The sequence below is a fragment of the Danio aesculapii genome, chromosome 23 (genome assembly GCF_903798145.1).
Source record: "Danio aesculapii chromosome 23, fDanAes4.1, whole genome shotgun sequence".
NCBI lineage: Eukaryota > Metazoa > Chordata > Actinopteri > Cypriniformes > Danionidae > Danio > Danio aesculapii.
Window position 1 is genome coordinate 918,225 of NC_079457.1, and position 21,177 is coordinate 939,401.

The 21,177-nt window shown below is 36.4% G+C and overlaps 1 protein-coding gene across 1 annotated transcript; it reads right to left on the reverse strand.

Moving 5' to 3' along the window:
- Window positions 1–1,597: 1,597 nt before the first annotated feature.
- On the reverse strand, window positions 1,598–19,759 carry si:ch73-290k24.5 (F-box only protein 41). Its single transcript, XM_056449636.1, has 13 exons — window positions 18,741–19,759; window positions 16,304–16,496; window positions 11,905–11,978; window positions 11,525–11,727; window positions 10,999–11,129; window positions 10,798–10,881; window positions 6,434–6,549; window positions 6,190–6,342; window positions 5,762–5,857; window positions 4,699–4,817; window positions 2,276–2,434; window positions 1,970–2,085; window positions 1,598–1,763 (listed from the first exon to the last, which is right to left on the reverse strand). Exons 1-13 carry the CDS (start codon window positions 19,370–19,372, stop codon window positions 1,704–1,706), a joined length of 2,136 nt encoding a protein of 711 aa, XP_056305611.1. The 5' UTR covers window positions 19,373–19,759; the 3' UTR covers window positions 1,598–1,703.
- Between the last annotated feature and the right edge of the window lie 1,418 nt (window positions 19,760–21,177).

Consider the following 21,177-nt stretch of genomic DNA (forward strand, 5'->3'; position numbering starts at 1 on the left):
AATACTGTAGTTTTCTATAGGGTATATTTTACTGCGATACACCACAGTTTACTGTAGTAAAAACTAAAGTATACTACAGCATTAATTACAGTTGATCAGTTCAATACAGTTAATCCTATATTAACATGTAAAGACTATAATATACTGTATACAGTATAATACACTGCAGTATGGTCAAAAACACTGTAGTTTGTACTTTAAATTTCTGTAGTATTGTTCATGTGGCATGTCAGTCTCTGTGACACTGCTTCATGAAACTAGCGATTCTGAGTGGTTATTAAGCCATTATTAGTAAAATATTAATAATAAGCAAACGTTTTTAGTTGGCCTCATAGATTCTGTGCTGAGATTAAAATATAAACAGTGCTGACTGTAGCATTAATAACATGTTCACACACACACACAGATTCATTCCAGATTCCTGATCTTTGAGTTTGTTGAAGACACCCGGTGGAAGACGGTTGTGTGTGTTTGTGAGTGTGTGTGTTTACATGTGTTTGAACAGTACTTGATTCAGTAAGTATACTGCTAGTTATTGCCACAACACCACTACAGTGAAGAGCTCTACACACAGTATATGTGTGTGTTCTGTTCCTAAAACTACTGTAGTATTAAAATAAACTGTCCTGAGTGTTTGTTTGTGGGAGAACTGTGCCTCAAACTCAAACCTCTCAAAAAGTGCACTGTGTGTGTGTGTGTCTGCATTTGTGTGTGCACATACTGTGCAATACTGTACGACGTACTGTACGAATGTGCATGTGTGTGTTTGAGAGATGTGTTTGCGCCTGTGTGTGTTTGTACCAGTGTGTGTGTACTTTTGTGCATGTGTGTTTGAGTGATGAGTTTGTGCATGCATGTGTGTGTGTGTGTGTATTTGTGCATGTGTGTGCATTTGTTCATGTGTGTTTGTTTGCATGTTTGTGTCAGAGTTTGTGTGTGTGTGTGTGCTTGTGGCTGCATGTGGGTTTGTGCTTATGTGTGTATATTTGTGCATGTGTGTGTTTAGAGCGAGAGAGAGTGTTTGTGTGTTTGCACTCTTGTGTATGTGTGTTTGTGTCAGAGTGTGTTTATGTGTGTGTGCTTGTGTGTGTATATTTGTGCATGTGTGTTTCAGAGAGAGAGTGTGTGCGTGTGTGTGTGTGTGTGTGTGTTTGCTTGTGTGTGTGTGCATGTCTGATTGTTTCTGCATGTGTGTCAGAGTGTTTGTTTGTCCATGTGTGTATGTGTGCATGTAAGTGTTTGTGCATGTGTGTGTGTGCTTGTGTGTGTATATTTGTGCATGTGTGTTTCAGAGAGAGTGTGCGTGTGTGCATGTTTGTTTGTTTGTACATGTGTGTCAGAGTGTTTTTTGTCCATGTATGTATGTGTGCATGTAAGTATTTGTGCATCTGTGTGTGTGTGTGTGTGTGTGTGTGTGTGCGTGTATGTGATTGTGTATGTGTTCGTGCATGCATGTGTGAGTGTGTTCATGTGTGTGTTTGTGCAAGTGTGTTTGTTTGTGCATGTGTATCAGAGTGTTTTTGCATATGTGTTTGTGTGTGCATGTTCGTGTGTTTGTGTGTGTGTGTGTGTTTGCATCCAGTAGGTGTGTGTGCATGAATATATGCTTGTGCACTTCTCTGTGTGTGTGTTTGTCTGTGAGTTTGTGCATGTGTGTGTGTCAGATTGTCACAGTAACACAGAAGCACATCAGACGTGTGTTTTCAGGGTTTGTCCACTTTGATCTGAAGGACGTCACACAGACCGGGTCTCTTTCTCAGTGCCTGCGGGGTAAACACACACACACACACACACACACACATTCAATATTCATCACACTGTTTTAACACACGAGTGACTTAATGGGGTGTGTGTGTGTGTGTGTGTGTGTGTGTGTGTGTGTGTGTGTGTGTGTGTGTGTGTGTGTGTGTGTGTGTGTGTGTGCGTGTGTGTGCGTGTGTTTGTGTGTGTGTGTGTGTGTGTGTTTGACCTGTAGATTGTTGACGATCTCCTCAAATAATCTCTTGGCTTCTTCATTATCAGCGTCCTCAAAGTAATCTGCAATAGACAACTGAACCACCACACACTTCAGACTCGGACACACACCTCACACACACACAGAAAGAGAGAGAACACACTAAATTATGTCTCTGCATAGTAGATGAATGAATACATGCAAAACAGAAGTGACCAATCACAATGCAGATGCTAATAACTAATGTTAAATGACGAAGTCTCCTTCAGGCTTTAACTGGACCGATCATCAGTGTATGCTGCGGGGTTGTGTATTTCTTACTTGTGAAGTGCAGGATAGCTTTAGCGGTGACGGGTGTGCAGATGAATGCGAGTGTGTGTAGCTGCTGAAGGCCGTCTCTGCAGATCTCTAGCGCCGCCTCCTGGTTCAGTTCATTCATATGATGGAGCTCAAGCACACACAGATTCACACAGTTCCTCACTGCATACACAAACACAACAACACTCACAAACTAATTCATGTGTGTTGGAGAAGCAGCAGCCTGTATCATGATGCTGGCTTAACAAACTCAGGATTACAATATTAGTTTCCAGCTGGCAAACCAAACAAGTGGTTATGTTCTAGTTATGTACATGATATGTTCTCATTATTTTTTGGTTATGTTCAGGTTAAGTTCTTGTTATGTTCTGGTTATTTTCAGGTTATGTTCTAGTTTTTTTCTGTTTTTCTGTTTCTGTTTTCTTTTATGTTCGGATTATATCCAGATTAAGATCAGAATATGTTTAGGTATTGTTCTAGTTATTTTCTGATTATGTTCAGGTCTGGTTATGTTCAGGTTATGACTAACAAAACTGAATATTTTTTAAAACTAAAATATAACATGAACATAACTGAAACATAATCTCAACATAACTACAACAAAAATGGAACATAAGCAGAACATAATCTGAATATAAACCAGAACATAACCTGAACATAATCTAAATATAACCAGAACATAACATTAGCATAATTTGAATATAGCCAGAATATAACAACAAAACCAGAGTATAATCTGAATATAACCAGAACATAACCTGAATATAACCAGAACATAACCTGGATATAACCAGAACATAACCTAAACATAATCTGAATATAACCAGAAAATAACCTGAACATAACCTGAACATAATCTGAAAATTACCAGAACATAATCAGAACATAACCTGAACATAATCTGAATATAAGCAGAACATAACCTGAACATAATCTTAAAATAACCAGGACATAATAAGAACATAAACTGAACATAATCTGAATATAACCAGAACATAATCTAAATATAACCTGAACATAATTTGAATATAACCAAAACTTAATCCGAACGTAAGATGAACATAATCTGAATATAACGAGAACATAACGAGAACATAATCAGAACATAACCTTAACATAATCAGAACATAACCTGAACATAATCTGAATATAACGAGAACATAACCTGAACATAATCTGAAAATTACCAGAACATAATCAGAACATAACCTGAACATAATCTGAATATAAGCAGAACATAACCTGAACATAACCTGAACATAATCTTAAAATAACCAGGACATAATAAGAACATAAACTGAACATAATCTGAATATAACCAGAACATAACCACAACATAATCTAAATATAACCTGAACATAATTTGAATATAACCAAAACTTAATCCGAACGTAAGATGAACATAATCTGAATATAACCAGAACATAACGAGAACATAATCAGAACATAACCTTAACATAATCAGAACATAACCTGAACATAATCTGAATATAACGAGAACATAACCTGAACATAATCTGAATATAACCAGAACATAACGAGAACATAATCAGAACATAACCTTAACATAATCAGAACATAACCTGAACATAATCTGAATATAACCAGAACATAACCTGAACATAACCTGAACATAACCTGAATATAACCAGAACATAACCTGAATATAACCAGAACATAACCTGAACATAATCTGTATATAACCTGAATATAACCAGAACAAAGTCATAACATAACCTGAACATAATCTGAATATAACCAAAACATAACCTGAATATAACCAGAACATAACCTGAACATAATCTGTATATAACCAGAATATAACCTGAATATAACCAGAACAAAATCATAACATAACCTGAACATAATCTGAATATAACCAGAACATAACCTGAATATAACCAGAACATAACCTGAAAATAATCTGAATATAACCAGAACATAACCTAAATATAACCAGAACATAACCTGAACATAATCTGTATAAAACCAGAATATAACCTGAATATAACCAGAACAAAATCATAACATAACCTGAACATAATCTGAATATAACCAGAACATAACCTGAACATAATCTGTATAAAACCAGAATATAACCTGAATATAACCAGAACAAAATCATAACATAACCTGAACATAATCTGAATATAACCAGAACATAATAAGAACATAACCTGAACATAATCTGAATATAAATAATAATAATAATCTAAACATAACCTGAACATAACTTGAACTGTAGCAGATTAGCAGTGTAGCTTAAAATATCATGGCAACAAAGAGTGATTAAATCTTAGCTACCTTCATAGTACTAAAATCCAGGATTAGTGCAATCTAAACGGAAATTTAGCTTGGCTAGCAAGCTAATACAGCTACACAACATCACATTAAACACACACTCACAAACCACTCCCGTCACTCACCCAGAGAAGCCAATCCCTGCACGCCGCAGCCAGCTCCGCCCACGCCCACCCGGCACAGATTCGGCCAGCAGCGGCCAATGAGCTGCAAGCATCGGTTACTGAAGCGACTGGGCTGCAGGCTGGACAGAACAGAGGCGGGATTTCAGTGGTCATGTGACAGTAGGCATGTTTCCATTACCCTTCAAACTGTACAAAGTGAAGTTGAATATACGCCTAATTAAAACGTCACAACATTTTTAGATTATATTTAAATTTTTGCTAAATAAAAATTAGCAAAAAAAAAAGCTTTATGCTAGAATACGGCGGTTTTCAGGCAATATAGTAAAGTAATAATTTATTTAGTATGTTTATGGACTTCCAACTAAAACTGTATATTGAGTAAGGGGCGGGGCTTTATTTTGCACATCATACCCTCATAGCAAACTAACGGTAAGAGAGGTGTGGCTAGGAATAGGTTAACGCATTAGATTAATTTATGCTGATTATTTATTCACCTAAAGAATACGAATGTGTGCTAGCAAAATAAACATCGTAAATGAACTATTTTACGCACAGCAGAAACATTGCTAATTCCTACGAATTCATGTGACTTTATTCATATGAAAATGTACGATTTTTTACAAGTTCATGCGATCGCTTTCATTCATTTTACTATAATTGTCTCATCCTCCAATGAGAGGAAGGTTTAGGGGTGTGGTTTGGGGCCACGCCTCCTTTTAAAAATCATACATTTACATATAAAAAAAAATCACGTGATTTTGTACGAATTAGTCACTTTTCCGCAATGCATAAAATAGTTACGTTTCATTGCAAGATCCGGCTGAACCTACCACACATTGGAGGATGAGAAAATGATAGTAAAATGTATGAAGGTGATCGTACAAATTATCACAAATTAAATCAAACAATACAATTAGCCACTAAATCAAAAAGTTACGAATTTCTGTTAGATTGCGCTGGTTTGTAGAAATTTAGCTCTACTGCTCACTGCATCTGTTCATCCAGAAATGAGACAATAGTGTTTTTATCTACATTTAAATAAATATATGTTATATATTCTGACCACGGCTGTATGGGAGCGATTCGTAGTGCAGTGATGTCTCGACATCCCGCACCCAGAGCCCAGATCACCTCCTGACCCACCGGATCTGACGCACTCCTGAAACAATCAAAACCATTACAAACACACCACAGATATGACACCCGATTTTATTTAACATAATAATAAAACTTAATAAAGCATTTACTAAAATATTAAAGAGTATAAATAAACGCATGAAAGAACTTACACTATGGATATTTTACTCAACTTTTACATACAATTTAAATGATTAAATGTAATTGTTTGTAACTAATTGTGTTGTAGCTACTTTTGCAACTTAATAACTGTAATTCTTTCATCTACAGAACTTAAAGAAGTGTACAGTATTTTCCAAATAACATCTATAGTTTATATATCTGCGATGTGTGTATTGTGTGTGTTTCCGTCACCTGTATGTGAGCGACTGCAGTGAGCGGCAGTGACAGCTGACGAGCCACAGACACCTGTCCGTCAAAATATTCGAGCAATGAGAGATGCTCAAAACCACGAGACTCCTCCCTGCTGCCTTTAGCACCGCCTCCAGCCCCGCCTCCAGCCAGCCCCTCATCAGAGACACAGGACAGACAGCTCACTGAACACTCGTCCCTCAAATAGACGATCATTTTCAGCCTAAACAAACTGTTTATGTTTTACCTGGTGCTCCGGATGTACTCGTCTTTGCTTTCTTTCTTGGCTCGAGCTCGAGGTTTGAGGTTCTGAAGAACAAGACACTGAGTCTGACTGCACCACTGAGACAGAGTCTGCAGAAACTACGCACACACAAACACACACACACAAAGAAACAAAACATTAGTGGTGAGCAAAGCGAAGCTTCAAAACTCGTCTCTACAGCGAAACCTAGTGGTTATTTTTATGTATTGCTCTGAAACAGTTCAACAATTGAGGTATTAAACCCCCTGTTGTAGACTGAGGTTTCAAGTAATTTAGTGAAGCGGTGAGAATTTCAGACTAGCATGCACAGATATAGTTTTAATTGTTCTGTTCTTGTAACATCTTTTGTTTTAACAGTGGTCTGACATGTGAATGAACACTTTGTGATTAAATATGTCTTGTTGTGGTCATGAAAAAAATTAACATTATTAAAATGCATCAAGGGGCAACACGGTGGCTCAGTGGTTAGCACTGTGGCCTCACAGCAAGAAGGTCGCTGGTTTGAGCCTCGGCTGGGTCAGTTGGTGTTTCTGTGTGGAGTTTGCATGTTCTCCCTGTGTTGGTGTGGGTTTCCTCTGTGTGCTCCGGTTTCCCCCACAGTCCAAACACATGCGCTAGTGGGGAATTGATGAACTAAATTGGCTGTGGTGTATGTGTGTGAATGAGAGTGTATGGGTGTTTCCCTGTGATGGGTTGCAGCTGGAAGAGCATCCGCTGCGTAAAACGTGCTGGATAAGTTGGCGGTTCATTCTGCTGTGGCGACCCTTGATTAATGAAGGGACTGAGCTGAAAAGAAAATTTATTAATGAATGAATGATGACACATCAAGTCATAATTTAAGTCAGGATTCGAACTCGGACCATTTGCAGCGGTTACTCTGTGCACACGCACGGTCCACTAGGCTACATTAGGTCTTGAAACGCTTCTGAAATGGCCGATGCCGTGAATCGCTCTAGTAACCTGCTGTTTTGAAACACTTTAGTCACGTGATTTGGGTGTTTCCAATCATAATTTGGTGCAGTGTTTTAAAACACTTGTGCTTTGGGATCTCGACACTGCGTCAACGTCAGTTTCACATCAGCCATCCCTACGAAACATAACCTTTAGTCATTTTTTTTTTGCAAATTGTATACCCATATAGAAATCTGATACATGGAAATACATGCAAATTACACATGTAATGTGACAAGCTCATATTTGCATATATATGCATACATATTTGATCATATAGGCAACATACATTTAGAAATATTATAAAATGGCTTGCATATATATATATATATAGTGTTTCTTATATAGATATATTATATAAGTGTCATCTTGCAATATTTTGAAATATATTTTGTATATGTCAAATAATTGATATATATAAAATCCATATATTTCCATGCATCAGATTTCTATATGCATAACAATAAGAATACAAATGCAATAACCGAAAAGGAGCACTGTATTAAACAAAATTAAAAAACTGTAATATATATTTACAGCCTGATCTCACGAGAAAACGTAAGTATTTTACCTTTTGTCAGTTTAGTGGCTAATTCGTACGAGTTCAGTCGTACGAAATTGTACGATTTTAAAAAGGAGGCGTGGCACCTAACCCCACCCCTAAACCCGACCGTCATTGGGGGATGAGCAAATCATACGAAAATGTACAAATTAGATCGTATGAATTCATACAAATTAGCTACTAAAGTTACGAATTGCTGTGCGATTGTGTTGATATGTATATAAATATATAGGTAAAGGAATATAGATAATATATAGGTAAAGGTAATATATAAATATATAGGTAAAGGTAATGGTTTGGTGCTATACAGTGGTCTGAACTCTGCTGAGCATGTTAAAGCATATTTTTCACTTCAACATCTTTATCGATATCTTTATAGTTATCGTTACTTGGTGTAAACAAGACCTTAAGACTAAAATCACACTTTTTTTGTCTGTGCAGTTTCCTAATATGTGATAATCACTATATAGATCAGTGTTTGGGATGATTTTACCTTGAAAAAGAGAACTGTGTTTGTGTCTGCGCCCTCTAGTGGACTGGAGGATTTGGTGTCGCTAGTTACAGATTTAGTTCTTTAGCTTTTGTTAGCTAGAGAAGCCATTTGAAAGTTGTTTGTGGGCTGTATTTGGAACAAATGGATGTAAATATCCTTCTGAACAGGTAAGACTTGGCTCTTTTGTTCATATTAATGATGTCTGCTGGTTTGGTCTTTTGGGAGATTTGTTCAGCTTGTTTGTTGGATTGAAGTTGTGCACATATTGCAGTGGTTACTCGTTATTTGTTTGATTGACTATCAGGCACTATGGAATTTGTCATTTTTAGATGAAATTCTGCTCGCTGTGTGCTTGTTTTTTGGGAACTATTGTGTTTGATTGTTTCATTTCAGTGGTGATAGATATTCCTTTGCTTTATTCGCCAGCTTTCGTGCATATAATATAGCATATATATTTATAATTTAATTAATAAATAACTCTGTGTGTTGCAGCATCACTTTATAAATGACATTTGATTTGGGAAGAGTTTTACATTGCAGGTATATACCTTTCTTTCTTGTTTTTGTTTTGTTTTTAATCCAAATATCTAAAAACTCCAAATTCAAGTAGCGTTTTCTAGAAAAATAATAAGTTATTGTTTGTGCATCAAGAAATAAGTGAGTAAAACAAGCAAAATAATCTTACTTCAAACTGAAAAAAATATATACATAGCTTACACCTTATTATTTAGCTTGTTTAAGGACAAACTCACCTTACGGAACCAAATCTATCAACAAACAAAAGGCACAATATGGACAGTCTACATTTATCCAAATTGTGCCTTTTGTTTGCTGATAAATTTGGATGGTATCAGGCAATTGTAATGTGATAAACAGAATAAACCTTATTTTGACACAAAAGTAAACATTTAATAAGGTCATTCTTAAAAACATGTACCTAAACATGTCATCTGGACTGCAGATATTGGCTATCATCATTAAAGATGATTTCAGTCAATCTTCAAGAAGATATTTTATTTTACTAAGGTGATTTACATTTTTCTTTCTCTGATGTTGTCAGCTTTATTTTACTAATGGGTAAATATCGTATTCATTGTTGTAAGACCCTCTTTTAGATGTTTTCTTTCTGAGGTAGAGGAAGTGGCTCAAGGCTTCAAATACTTCAGAAACCAAAGTAAAATAACTGAAGCTCTCTGTGCTTCATTTTCAGAATAGTTATTGATGTAATGTTGTGTTTTTCCTCTGATGTAGGTCTTTTGTACTGCTTCTTGCAGTTGTAATAATTGTAATTATTTTTTTATGGTAAACATGCCTTGTGATGTTGATTGTTCCCCGTTTTGTGATGTAAATTATTATTCATTTATTTTTTATTGCAAAAAAGAAGATATTGGCTATCAATGGAAGATGGAAAGGTTTGTTTCTGATTGAGGTAAGGTGGGTGTTATATTCACACATTCAGACTGTGGCATTCAATAAAACAGTAAAGCAGATTTTTGAAAGACCAATACTGATCATTGAGCACAACATGCACTGCAAAACAAAATGCTTTAATTGTTTCTAGTCCCAAATGTCTAAAAATTCTTAAATCATGAAGCATTTTCTAGACTAGGAACTAATATAGTCTTGTTTTAGTTTTAAAAATGTTTTGTGTACCCCACTGTCGGATTATTTAGCTTGTTTTGATGAAGTACTCACTTAATTTTGAGTCATTATTTCTGAAAACAGGACTATATTTTGATTGTCTAGATTGCGTCTTGATCGTTGCTTCTTGATTTAAGAATTTTTAGATATTTGAACTAGAAACAAGATGAGTTGGACATTATATTATATTGTAACTGTAGCTCTGCGTATTGACACCGCCAATAAACAAGCTTATCTCTGTTTCTGAGGGATTGTGAATGTGAGGAACCGTCCACGACTGAGACATTTTAATTGTTTTTTAAAAGTATAATTAAAAAAAATGTGGCACGGTGGCTCAGTGGTTAGCACTGTGGCCTCACAGTAAGAAGATCGCTGGTTTGAGTCTCGGCTGGGTCAGTGTGTGTTTCTGTGTGGAGTTTACATGTTCTCCCCGTATTGGCGTGGGTTTCCTCCAAGTGCTCTGGTTTCAGTCCAAACACATGCGCTATAGGGGAATTGATGAACTAAACTGGCTGTAGTGTATTAGTGTGTGTGTAAATGAGTGTGTATGGGTGTTTCCCAGTGCTGGGCTGCACCTGGAAGGGCCTCCACAGTGTAAAACATATGCTGGAATAGTTGGTGGTTCATTCCGCTGTGCCAACCCCTGATAAATAAGGGACTAAGCTGAAGGAAAATGGAGTCAGAGGTGTGTATTCTTGCCTTTGAGGACACGCGTGCGTTCTCCAGCGTGACTCTGGTCCACACAGCAGGATGACGAGCAACACTCCGCCAGTCCTTACACACCTGAAACACACACACACACACACACACACAAAAGATAAACACCAGTAAAAAACACTCACTCACTCACTCACTCACTCACTCTTACACACACACACACACACACACACACACACACACCTCAGCGGCGGTCAGCAGAGTGTGTGTGTCCAGGTAGATGAACACACAGAACAGAGCCGCTTTGAGCCGCAGACGTTCTGAGCTCTCGGTCGACTCACTGACTCTGTTCACGCACCAGTGGAGATCCTGACCTGATCAACACACACACACACACAACGTTAACATCACACACACAGCTTCTGAGGTATTTAATTGAAGCGTGATCTTATTCTGTTGTGTGTTACACTCGCTGTCTGCCGTCTCAGATATATATATGTATGTGTGTGTGTGTGTTTGTCTATATATAAGTGTGTGTATGTGCATGTGTGTGTCATTGTGTATGTATGTGAGTGTGTATATAAGTGTGTGTATAGTATATTAGCATATGTGCACGTGTTTTTTTTCTGTTTGAGAGGGTGTGTGTCTGTACATGTATATTAATATCTATATAAAAGTGTGTATGTGCATGTCATTGTGTGTGTGTGTGTGTGTGTGTGTGTTGTACCAGTGCTGCTTTATTCGATCTGTATGTGTGTGTGTGTTGTACCTGTGCTGCTGTATCCGCTGTGCAGTTGTGTGTCGTCAGTGTAAATGCTCCAGTTGTCTGACTCCGCGTCCGTGTGTTGGCTCCTGTAGTGTGTGTCTGGATCCTCCACGTCTCCGTAAAACACACGCTGATACTGACGGGCGTAGCAGTGGCCCTCGCAACCTCCCGAACCCACTGACAGCGTCCGCGGCCTCCGCTCATACCTGACACACACACACACAGAGCACAGCACTCAAAAACTACATTACCCATAATGCTGTGCTGAAAATTACGCTGCTTTTTTCACTAATGTTTAATGCAATATTCCAGGTTTGCACATTACTCTTTTTGGCATCTTTGTATAGAAACACGACTGCTGCTGTGAGTCTTCAGTGATGTACCTGTAGTGTTGAGCAGCTCTGTGATCAGGCAGATGTGAAGATCTTCTGCTCATCCCCGACACACTGTAACTCCTCTGACACAAACACACACACACACAATCATCACTTTCATTTCTAGATGTCACTTAAAGCAGTTCTATTCCTTTAATTTTATTTATATATTTATTTATTTATTCTTTACAGTGTAATGTCGAAGCAATAATAGGAGCCCTTGTTTGATGACTCAACATTTTAGTTATGTATCAGTAATGTTTCAGGAGAGTTGTGACAATGTTTCAGTAATGTTTCTATAGCCTTTCAGGAAAGTTGTTACAATGTTTAAGGTTTGTTTATGTAACGTTTCAATAGCCTTTCAGGAGAGTTGTTACAATGTTTCAATACCGTTTCAGCAGTGCTTTAAGAGAGTTGTTACAATGTTTCAGGTTTGTTTATGTAACGTTTCAGTAACGTTCAGTAGAGTTGTTACAATGTTTCAGTAATGTTTCAGGAGAGTTGTTACAGTGTTTCAGTAATGTTTCAGGAGAGTTGTTACAGTGTTTCAGTAATGTTTCAGGAGAGTTGTTACAGTGTTTCAGCAATGTTTCAGGAGAGTTGTTACAATGTTTCAGTAATGTTTCAGGAGAGTTGTTACAGTGTTTCAGTAATGTTTCAGGAGAGTTGTTACAGTGTTTCAGCAATGTTTCAGGAGAGTTGTTACAGTGTTTCAGCAATGTTTCAGGAGAGTTGTTACAATGTTTCAGTAATGTTTCAGGAGAGTTGTTACAGTGTTTCAGTAATGTTTCAGGAGAGTTGTTACAATGTTTCAGTAATGTTTCAATAGCTTTTCAGGGAAGTTGTAACAAAATGTTTCAGGTTTGTTTATGTAACGTTTCAGTAGCGTTTCAGGAGAGTTGTTGCAATGTTTCATGTTTGTTTCAGTAATGTATCAGGGGGGTATTCCAGAAAGCAGGTTATGTGACATACCCAGGTAAGTTTGAGAGTAAGTAAGTAGATAACCTCAGCTTTGGTTCCAAAATCTGAGGTAACTTCTGGGGTATGTTAAGTAGCCATAGCAACTTACTCTCTGAAGATAACCTGCTCCGGAGTAGGTTATGTTCCAGAGTTTGTCTGTTTCAGAGAGTTTACTGAGCATTGCGTGCTCTTTTGATGATATTTATGGATGTAGAAGCACAGATATGCAAGTGTTTTTGTTGTTAGAGGGCTATAAGTGCATAGTTCTTTTCATAACCAAATGTATATTTGAATAAACGTCGTCGTTTCTCAAAAGAATCTCAAAAGAATCATGTAAACCCGCGGGTCTGCGCTTACCATAGAAAACATTTAGTGCAGCTCTTTGTATTCGTGTCAGGGCATTTTAGACAACTGTACAATGTGATGATAGCATGTAGGACCATATCTGTACAGTATGCCTGGCACTGAACTGTTTTATACACTTTTGTACATAATTGTATACGTTTTGAACACTGTTTTATACATGTCTTTGAAGATGGACCTTATACAGCTACTTTAGAATTCAAATAAATAAATATAAGCTTGTTTTGTGATATGATAGTGAAATTCAAATATGGAAAAGTGCAGACAAATTCTCGCACTGCTTGTTAGGCAGAAGGAACTTCATCTGCATGCAGAACAAAAAGAACCTAAAGCTACATGACAACAATCACTTACAACAGTGACAGATTGTGTGGTTTAAGTCAAACAACTCAACCACTGATGAGCCTTTATTAAAGGACAGAGCAGCTTCCTCTTATTGTGGGCCACAGCATTAAGACAGGCCTCAGCCTCCTTTCTATTAGCTGCATGAGTGTTTAATTCAGCTCCAGTAATCAAACATTACCTTTTCAGAGAATGTTACTGTGTTTAATTAAGACTTTGGACAGAGTTCTTCTAGCTCTAGAAGGATTCATTTCTATAAGCCTTATATACGAGTCACTGCACATTAGTATTGTGGCCTTAAGAAAATAATGGCAGGAAAATTAAGTGCCTGAAATGGTTACATAACATACTCAAGAAGCATGTTAAAGAGAAGTTCCATTTTTCATTACAATAAAGGGAGGGTGGCATGTGTCATTTAATGAACTAACAGATTGTCGTCTTATTTATTTATTTTTTTCTTATCTATTTCTTATCTTATATTTCTTTCTTTTATTGATGCAGATGTTTAATCTGTGAGTAAAACTTCTGCCTCTGTAAAGTGTGTTGCCCTTTTTCCTCACCGTGACTTTCTATGGTGACTCGTGAATTCGGCGATCTACTGAAAATGCCTTGAGGTTTGCGCCGAGCGCGCGCATTAACCCGCGGTTATCTTCAGGAGGTTGATTTAACTAACTCTTATCAGCTGTTTTGGAACCGACATACTCGCGCTAAGCAGGTTTTGGGTTAATCAACCGAGAGTTCAGGGTTTAGCAGATGGTAAGTTAACCCAGCTTTCTGGAATACCCAACAGTAATGTGTCAGGAGAGTTGTTACAATGTTTCAGGTTTGTTTATGTAACATTTCAGTAGCGTTTCAGGAGAGTTGTTGCAATGTTTCATGTTTGTTACAGTAATGTTTCAATAGCGTTTCAGGTAAGTTGTAATAATGTTTCAGGTTTGTTTCTGTATTGTTTCAATAGTGTTTTAGGAAAGTTATTAAAATGTTTCAGGTTTGTTTAAGTAACACTTCAACAGCGTTCTGGAAAAGTTGTTACAATGAGCCAAGTTTAAGTAATGTTTCAGTAGAGTTGTTGCAATGTTTCAGTAATGTTTCAACAGTGTTAGGAAAGTTGTTACAGTGTTTTAAGTTTAAGTAACGTTTCAGTAGTGTTCAGTAGAGTTGTTACAATGTTTTAATAACATGTCAGCAGTGTTTCAGGAGAGTTGCTACAATGTTTTTTTAGTAATGTTTGAATGGAGTTTCAGGAGAGTTGTAACAATGTTTTAATAACGTTTCAGCAGTGTTTTAGGAGAGTTGTTAAAATGTTTCAGGTTTGTTTCAGTAATGTTACAGGAAAGTTGTTACAATGTTTCAGGTTTGTTTCAGTAAAGTTTCAGGAGAGTTGTTACAATGTTTCAAGTTTGTTTCTGTATTGTTTCATAAGTGTTTTTGGAAAATTGTTACAATGTTTCAGTAATGTTTTAATAGCCTTTCAGTAGAGTTGTTACAATGTTTCAATAACGTTTCAGCAGTGTTTTAGGAGAGTTGTTACAATGTTTCAATAACGTTTCAGCAGTGTTTTAGGAGAGTTGTTACAATGTTTCAATAATGTTTCAGCAGTGTTTTAGGAGAGTTGTTACAATGTTTCAATAACGTTTCAGCAGTGTTTTAGGAGAGTTGTTACAATGTTTCAATAACGTTTCAGCAGTGTTTTAGGAGAGTTGTTACAATGTTTCAATAATGTTTTAGCAGTGTTTTAGGAGAGTTGTTACAATGTTTCAATAACGTTTCAGCAGTGTTTTAGGAGAGTTGTTACAATGTTTCAATAACGTTTCAGCAGTGTTTTAGGAGAGTTGTTACAATGTTTCAATAATGTTTCAGCAGTGTTTTAGGAGAGTTGTTACAATGTTTCAATAACGTTTCAGCAGTGTTTTAGGAGAGTTGTTACAATGTTTCAATAATGTTTCAGCAGTGTTTTAGGAGAGTTGTTACAATGTTTCAATAACGTTTCAGCAGTGTTTTAGGAGAGTTGTTACAATGTTTCAATAATGTTTTAGCAGTGTTTTGGGAGAGTTGTTACAATGTTTCAGTAATGTTTCAATAGCATTTCAGGAGAGTTGTTACAATGTTTCAGGTTTGTTTCAGTAATATATCAGGAGAGTTGTTACAATGTTTCAAGTTTGTTTCTGTATTGTTTCATAAGTGTTTTAGGAGAGTGGTTACAATGTTTCAGTAATGTTTCAATAGCGTTTCAGGAGAGTTGTTACAATGTTTCAGGTTTGTTTCAGTAATGTATCAGTAATGTTTTAGGAGAGTTGTAACAATGTTTCAGGTTTGTTTCAGTAATGTTTCAATAGTGTTTCATGAGAGTTTTTACAATGTTACAGGTTTGTTTAAGTAACATTTCAATAGTGTTTTAGGAAAGTTGTTACAAACTTGAAACATTAAGTAATGTTTCAGCTGTGTTTCAGGGAAATTGTTACGATGTTTCAAGTTTAAGTAATATTTCAGTAACGTTTCAGGAGAGTTGTTACAATGTTTCAGATTTGTTTCAGTAATGTATTTGTTTTAGGAGAGTTGTTCATTTCTAAATTGTCTGAACTCATTTTGTTTGCAAAAATGTGAAACAATCTTATCGTGAGCTCAGTATCATAAATCATGAGCATCGTGGATTGTTAAATTCCTACGATATCATGTCAAAACCATAATAGGAGCCCTCATTTGATGACTCTAACGTGCACAACATGCTCTGGGTCTCTCTGACCTGGTATCCTGCAGCTCTACTTCCTGTCAGGTGTCTGTGAGGGGAAGTGACATCATTGTGTATGTTCTGCAGCTGTGTTTCTGCTCTCTCCGCTCGCTCCAGCAGATCCTCAATGAAACGCTGTAGACGGATCTTTGCACTCGCTTCCTGGAGTGCCGTGTCCCGCACAAACCTGTCCAGCTCACACACTTCCCTAAAACACACACAATTACATGCATCTCAAACACCGCCTATTGCAGAAGATTCAAATGTTTACACTTTAAACGTTGTGTCAAATACTAATGTTAACTATAGCTATGCAATAATATGCGATTATTTGATATTGTTGTTAAGTGCTGCGATAATGATATTTCTTACCATATAACTTTCCATAGAAAAACTAAACATTTTATTAGCCATGTAGAGAAATATGCAATGTGCGATATTTGATGTTGTTGTTGTCGATAATTATTACGATAATGATATTTCTTACAATATAACATTTTTAAAGAAAAATTCTACTTTTATTAGCTATATAGAAAAATCTGCGATATTCAATATTGTTAAGTACTGCGATAACGATATTTGTTACCATATAACTTCTTCCCAAAAAAATCTGTTTTTTATTAGCTATGTAGAAAAATATGTGATATTCTATATTGTTGTCAATAAGTATTGCAATAACGATATTTGTTACCATATAACTTTTTCCTAAAAAAATCGGTTTTTATTAGCTACAGTATGTAGAAAAACATGTGATATTCTATATTGTTGTCAAGTATTTCAATAACGATATTTCTTACAATATAGCGTTTCCTAAAAATATACAAAAAATTATTAGCTATGTAGAAAAATATGTGATATTCAATATTGTTGTTAATAATTATTGCGATAAGTATATTTCTTACGACAATATTTCCATAGAAAAATTAAACTTTAAGCTATGTAGAAAACTATGCAATGCACGATATTCGATATTGTTGTCGAAAATTATTGCGTTAAAGGTATTTCTTACGACATAATATTTCCATAGAAAAATTCCACTTTTATAAGCACTGTAGAAAAATATGCAGTGCATGATATTTGATATTATTGTCGATAATTATTGAGATAACAATATTTCTTACCACATAACATTTCCATATAAAATTGTAACTTTTATAAGCTATGTAGAAAAATATGTGATATTCAATATTGTTGTTGATAAGTATTGCGATAACGATATTTGTTATGATACAACTTTCCCTTTTAAAATTCTATTTTTATTAGCTATGTAGAAAAGTTAGTGATATTCAATATTGTTGTCGTTAAGTATTGCGATAACAATAATTTTTACGATATAACATGTCCATAGAAAAAATCTATATTTATAAGCCATGTAAAAAAATTCGATGTGTGATATTCGATATTGTTGTCGATAAATACTGCGAAAACAATTTTCTTACGATATAACGTTGCAATTGAAAAATCCAATTTTTTTAAGCGATGTAGAAAAATATGCGATATTTGATACTGTTGTAGATAAGTATTGCGATTAACGATATTTCTTACGATATAACTTTCCATAGAAAAATGATTAAATTAAATTATTCAATGATATTTAAAAAAAAAAACAGGTGAAAGATGTTTTTAAATCGAATGAACTCAAATCCAGACATAAAACTTCTCTTGAGGTGCATGCATGTTTTGAAAGCGTGTCTTCAGTATTGCACAATGCTTGTTAGCTGTTTAACTGTAAAAACGTGATGCTTGTCTGCCACATGGAAATACAGGGAAGTTCTGAAAGTCAGGCTGGCAAATTGAAGTGTACAAATAAAAGTATCGCAGGAATCCAGTCCTAGTTTGAGTGTGTTTGTGTAGAAAATGCTTAAATGTGTGTATTTATTTATACACTGGAGACTATAGTGTTATATTAGACTTGATAATTGAATTTCTGTACTCTTAGACTCCACTGAAAACCATAAAGAACTGTTTATTTCATTTCTTATTTTTGTTTGATTGTTTTCATCTGTGCTTTCATTTTATTTAGAATATTTTATGCAGATGCACTCATACAAAATCATCCCAATCAGTGTAAAATTATGGACTATTCAAAATGATCATCTTGTGAAAATATTTTCATATATATCAGAGAAAATTAAATATTGCAATACTATTTTTATCCTATATCACAAATGCATTTATTCTTATAGTTATCGTTATCATGCTTGATGTGAATGGGTGTTTATCAGCACTAGGCATGGGATGATAACTGGCTGTAAAGTTTACCGCGGTAAGGAAAAGTCAAGGTTTTAAAATGACTAACGTTTTCAGGTAGTTTCTGTTTCCACAGATATATTTATTCTTGTGCTGTATTATTAAGTTATCGTGCTCTATGTGAACGGGCCTCTATTATGGTGACTGTACTGAAGGTTTCCGCTCAGTGCTAGTATTACTGCATCAGTATTAAAACACTCACTGTTGTTTTCTGCGTAGTTGCTCGTCTCGATCGCTCAGCTCGTATCTCAGACTCGCCAGCATCTCCACAGAAATGTCCACTTGTCTCTCCAGTTGAGCCGCTCTTTTCTCCGCCTCGTATTTTTCCGTCAGCATTTTCTCACTCTCTCTTCTAGCTGTCCGCACCTCCGCGCTCCTCCTCTTCACCTCCTCCTGAAGTACCTCCAGTTTGAGCGAGACCCGTTCCTGGACCTCCAGAGCCAGCTGCTGAAGCCGGGCCTCCAGAGCCAGCCTGCCCAGCCACGGCACACCCAGCTGGGCCACAGCGTGACCGGTGTCTGCCTCCGTTTCTGGAGGTCTGGAGCTCACGGCCACTGCCAGAACTGGGGAAAGAGCGGAGGGTGAGTCTCTCTGGATGAGGATCTTCCGGAGCGGGCCGGTCGCCAAACTCAAGGCGTCCAGGAGCTCCAGACGGAGAGGTCGAGCGATGCTGCTTTCTCTCTGAGGGTACAGAGACATCAGGCCCCCGTCGGAGCTCCGGCGTGGGGTTAAACTGAGCTTCTGGCAGGAGCAGATGCTGGAGCGGTGCTCTCCAAACACACACGACTCTCCACATGTAGAGCAGCAGAACGGCAGCTCGGCTCTGGTGGACATACTGATGATGATGATACACTCACACACTCCAAAACATAATGCCCAGATCAAGTGTCAGGAGAGTTTGTTTCAGAATCTTTTCAGTAGTGTTGTGGGATACGTTTCAGTAGTATTTCAGTAATGTTTCAATTATGTTTCAATAAAGTTGTTACTATCTTTCAGGTTTGTTTCAGTAATGTTTCAGGAGAGTTGCTGCAATGTTTCAGTAATGTTTCAGAAGAGTTGTAACAATGTTTCAGTAATGTTTCAGGAGAGTTGCTGCAATGTTTCAGTAATGTTTTAGGTGAGTTGCTGCAATGTTTCAGTAATGTTTCAGAAGAGTTGTAACAATGTTTCAGTAATGTTTCAGGAGAGTTGCTGCAATGTTTCAGTAATGTTTTAGGTGAGTTGCTGCAATGTTTCAGTAATGTTTCAGAAGAGTTGTAACAATGTTTCAGTAATGTTTCAATAGCGTTTTAGAAGAGTTGTAACAATGTTTCAGTAATGTTTCAGGAGAGTTGCTGCAATGTTTCAGTAATGTTTTAGGAGGGTTGCTGCAATGTTTCAGTAATGTTTCAATAGCATTTCAGGACAGTTGTAACAATGTTTCAGGTTTGTTTCAGTAATGTTTTAGGAGAGTTACAACAATGTTTGAGTAATGTTTTAGGAGAGTTGCTGCAATGTTTCAGTAATGTTTCAATAGCGTTTCAGGACAGTTGTAACAATGTTTCAGTAATGTTTTAGGAGAGTTGCTGCAATGTTTCAGTAATGTTTCAATAGCGTTTTAGAAGAGTTGTAACAATGTTTCAGTAATGTTTTAGGAGAGTTGCTGCAATGTTTCAGTAATGTTTCAATAGCATTTCAGGACAGTTGTAACAATGTTTCAGGTTTGTTTCAGTAATGTTTTAGGAGAGTTACAACAATGTTTGAGTAATGTTTTAGGAGAGTTGCTGCAATGTTTCAGTAATGTTTCAATAGCGTTTCAGGCTAGTTGTAACATTGTTTCAGTAATGTTTTAGGAGAGTTGCTGCAATGTTTCAGTAATGTTTCAATAGCGTTTTAGGAAAGTTGTAACAATGTTTCAGTAATGTTTCAGGAGAGTTGCTGCAATGTTTCAGTAATGTTTCAATAGCGTTTTAGGAAAGTTGTAACAATGTTTCAGTAATGTTTTAGGAGAGTTGCTGCAATGTTTCAGTAATGTTTTAATAGCGTTTCAGGACAGTTGTAACAAGGTTTCAGTAATGTTTTAGGAGAGTTGCTGCAATGTTTCAGTAATGTTTCAATAGCGTTTTAGGAAAGTTGTAACAATGTTTCAGTAATGTTTTAGGAGAGTTGCTGCAATGTTTCAGTAATGTTTCAATAGCGTTTTAGGAAAGTTGTAACAATGTTTCAGTAATGTTTCAGGAGAGTTGCTGCAATGTTTCAGTAATGTTTCAATAGCGTTTTAGGAAAGTTGTAACAATGTTTCAGTAATGTTTTAGGAGAGTTGCTGCAATGTTTCAGTAATGTTTTAATAGCGTTTCAGGACAGTTGTAACAAGGTTTCAGTAATGTTTTAGGAGAGTTGCTGCAATGTTTCAGTAATGTTTCAATAGCATTTCAGGAAAGGTGTAACAACGTTTCAGGTTTGTTTCAGTAATGTTTTAGGAGAGTTGCAACAATGTTTGAGTAATGTTTTAGGAGAGTTGCTGCAATGTTTCAGTAATGTTTCAATAGCGTTTCAGGAGAGTTGTGTCTACCTGTCAATGTTTCGGTTTTGTTTCAGGAATGTTTCAAAAGCATTTCAGGAAAGTTTGAGGTTTATTTCAGTAATTTCAGTTGTTTTTT

Coding starts and splice junctions, on each gene's coding strand:
- si:ch73-290k24.5 (XM_056449636.1), bottom strand. CDS start 19,372: ATGTCCACCAGAGCCGAGCTGCCGTTCTGCTGCTCTACATGTGGAGAG. Junction 6,550..10,797: donor ACGCACGCGTGTCCTCAAAG/GCAAGAATACAC, acceptor GTGTGTGCGTAG/TTTCTGCAGACTCTGTCTCA. Junction 6,343..6,433: donor GAGTACATCCGGAGCACCAG/GTAAAACATAAA, acceptor GTCTCTGATGAG/GGGCTGGCTGGAGGCGGGGC.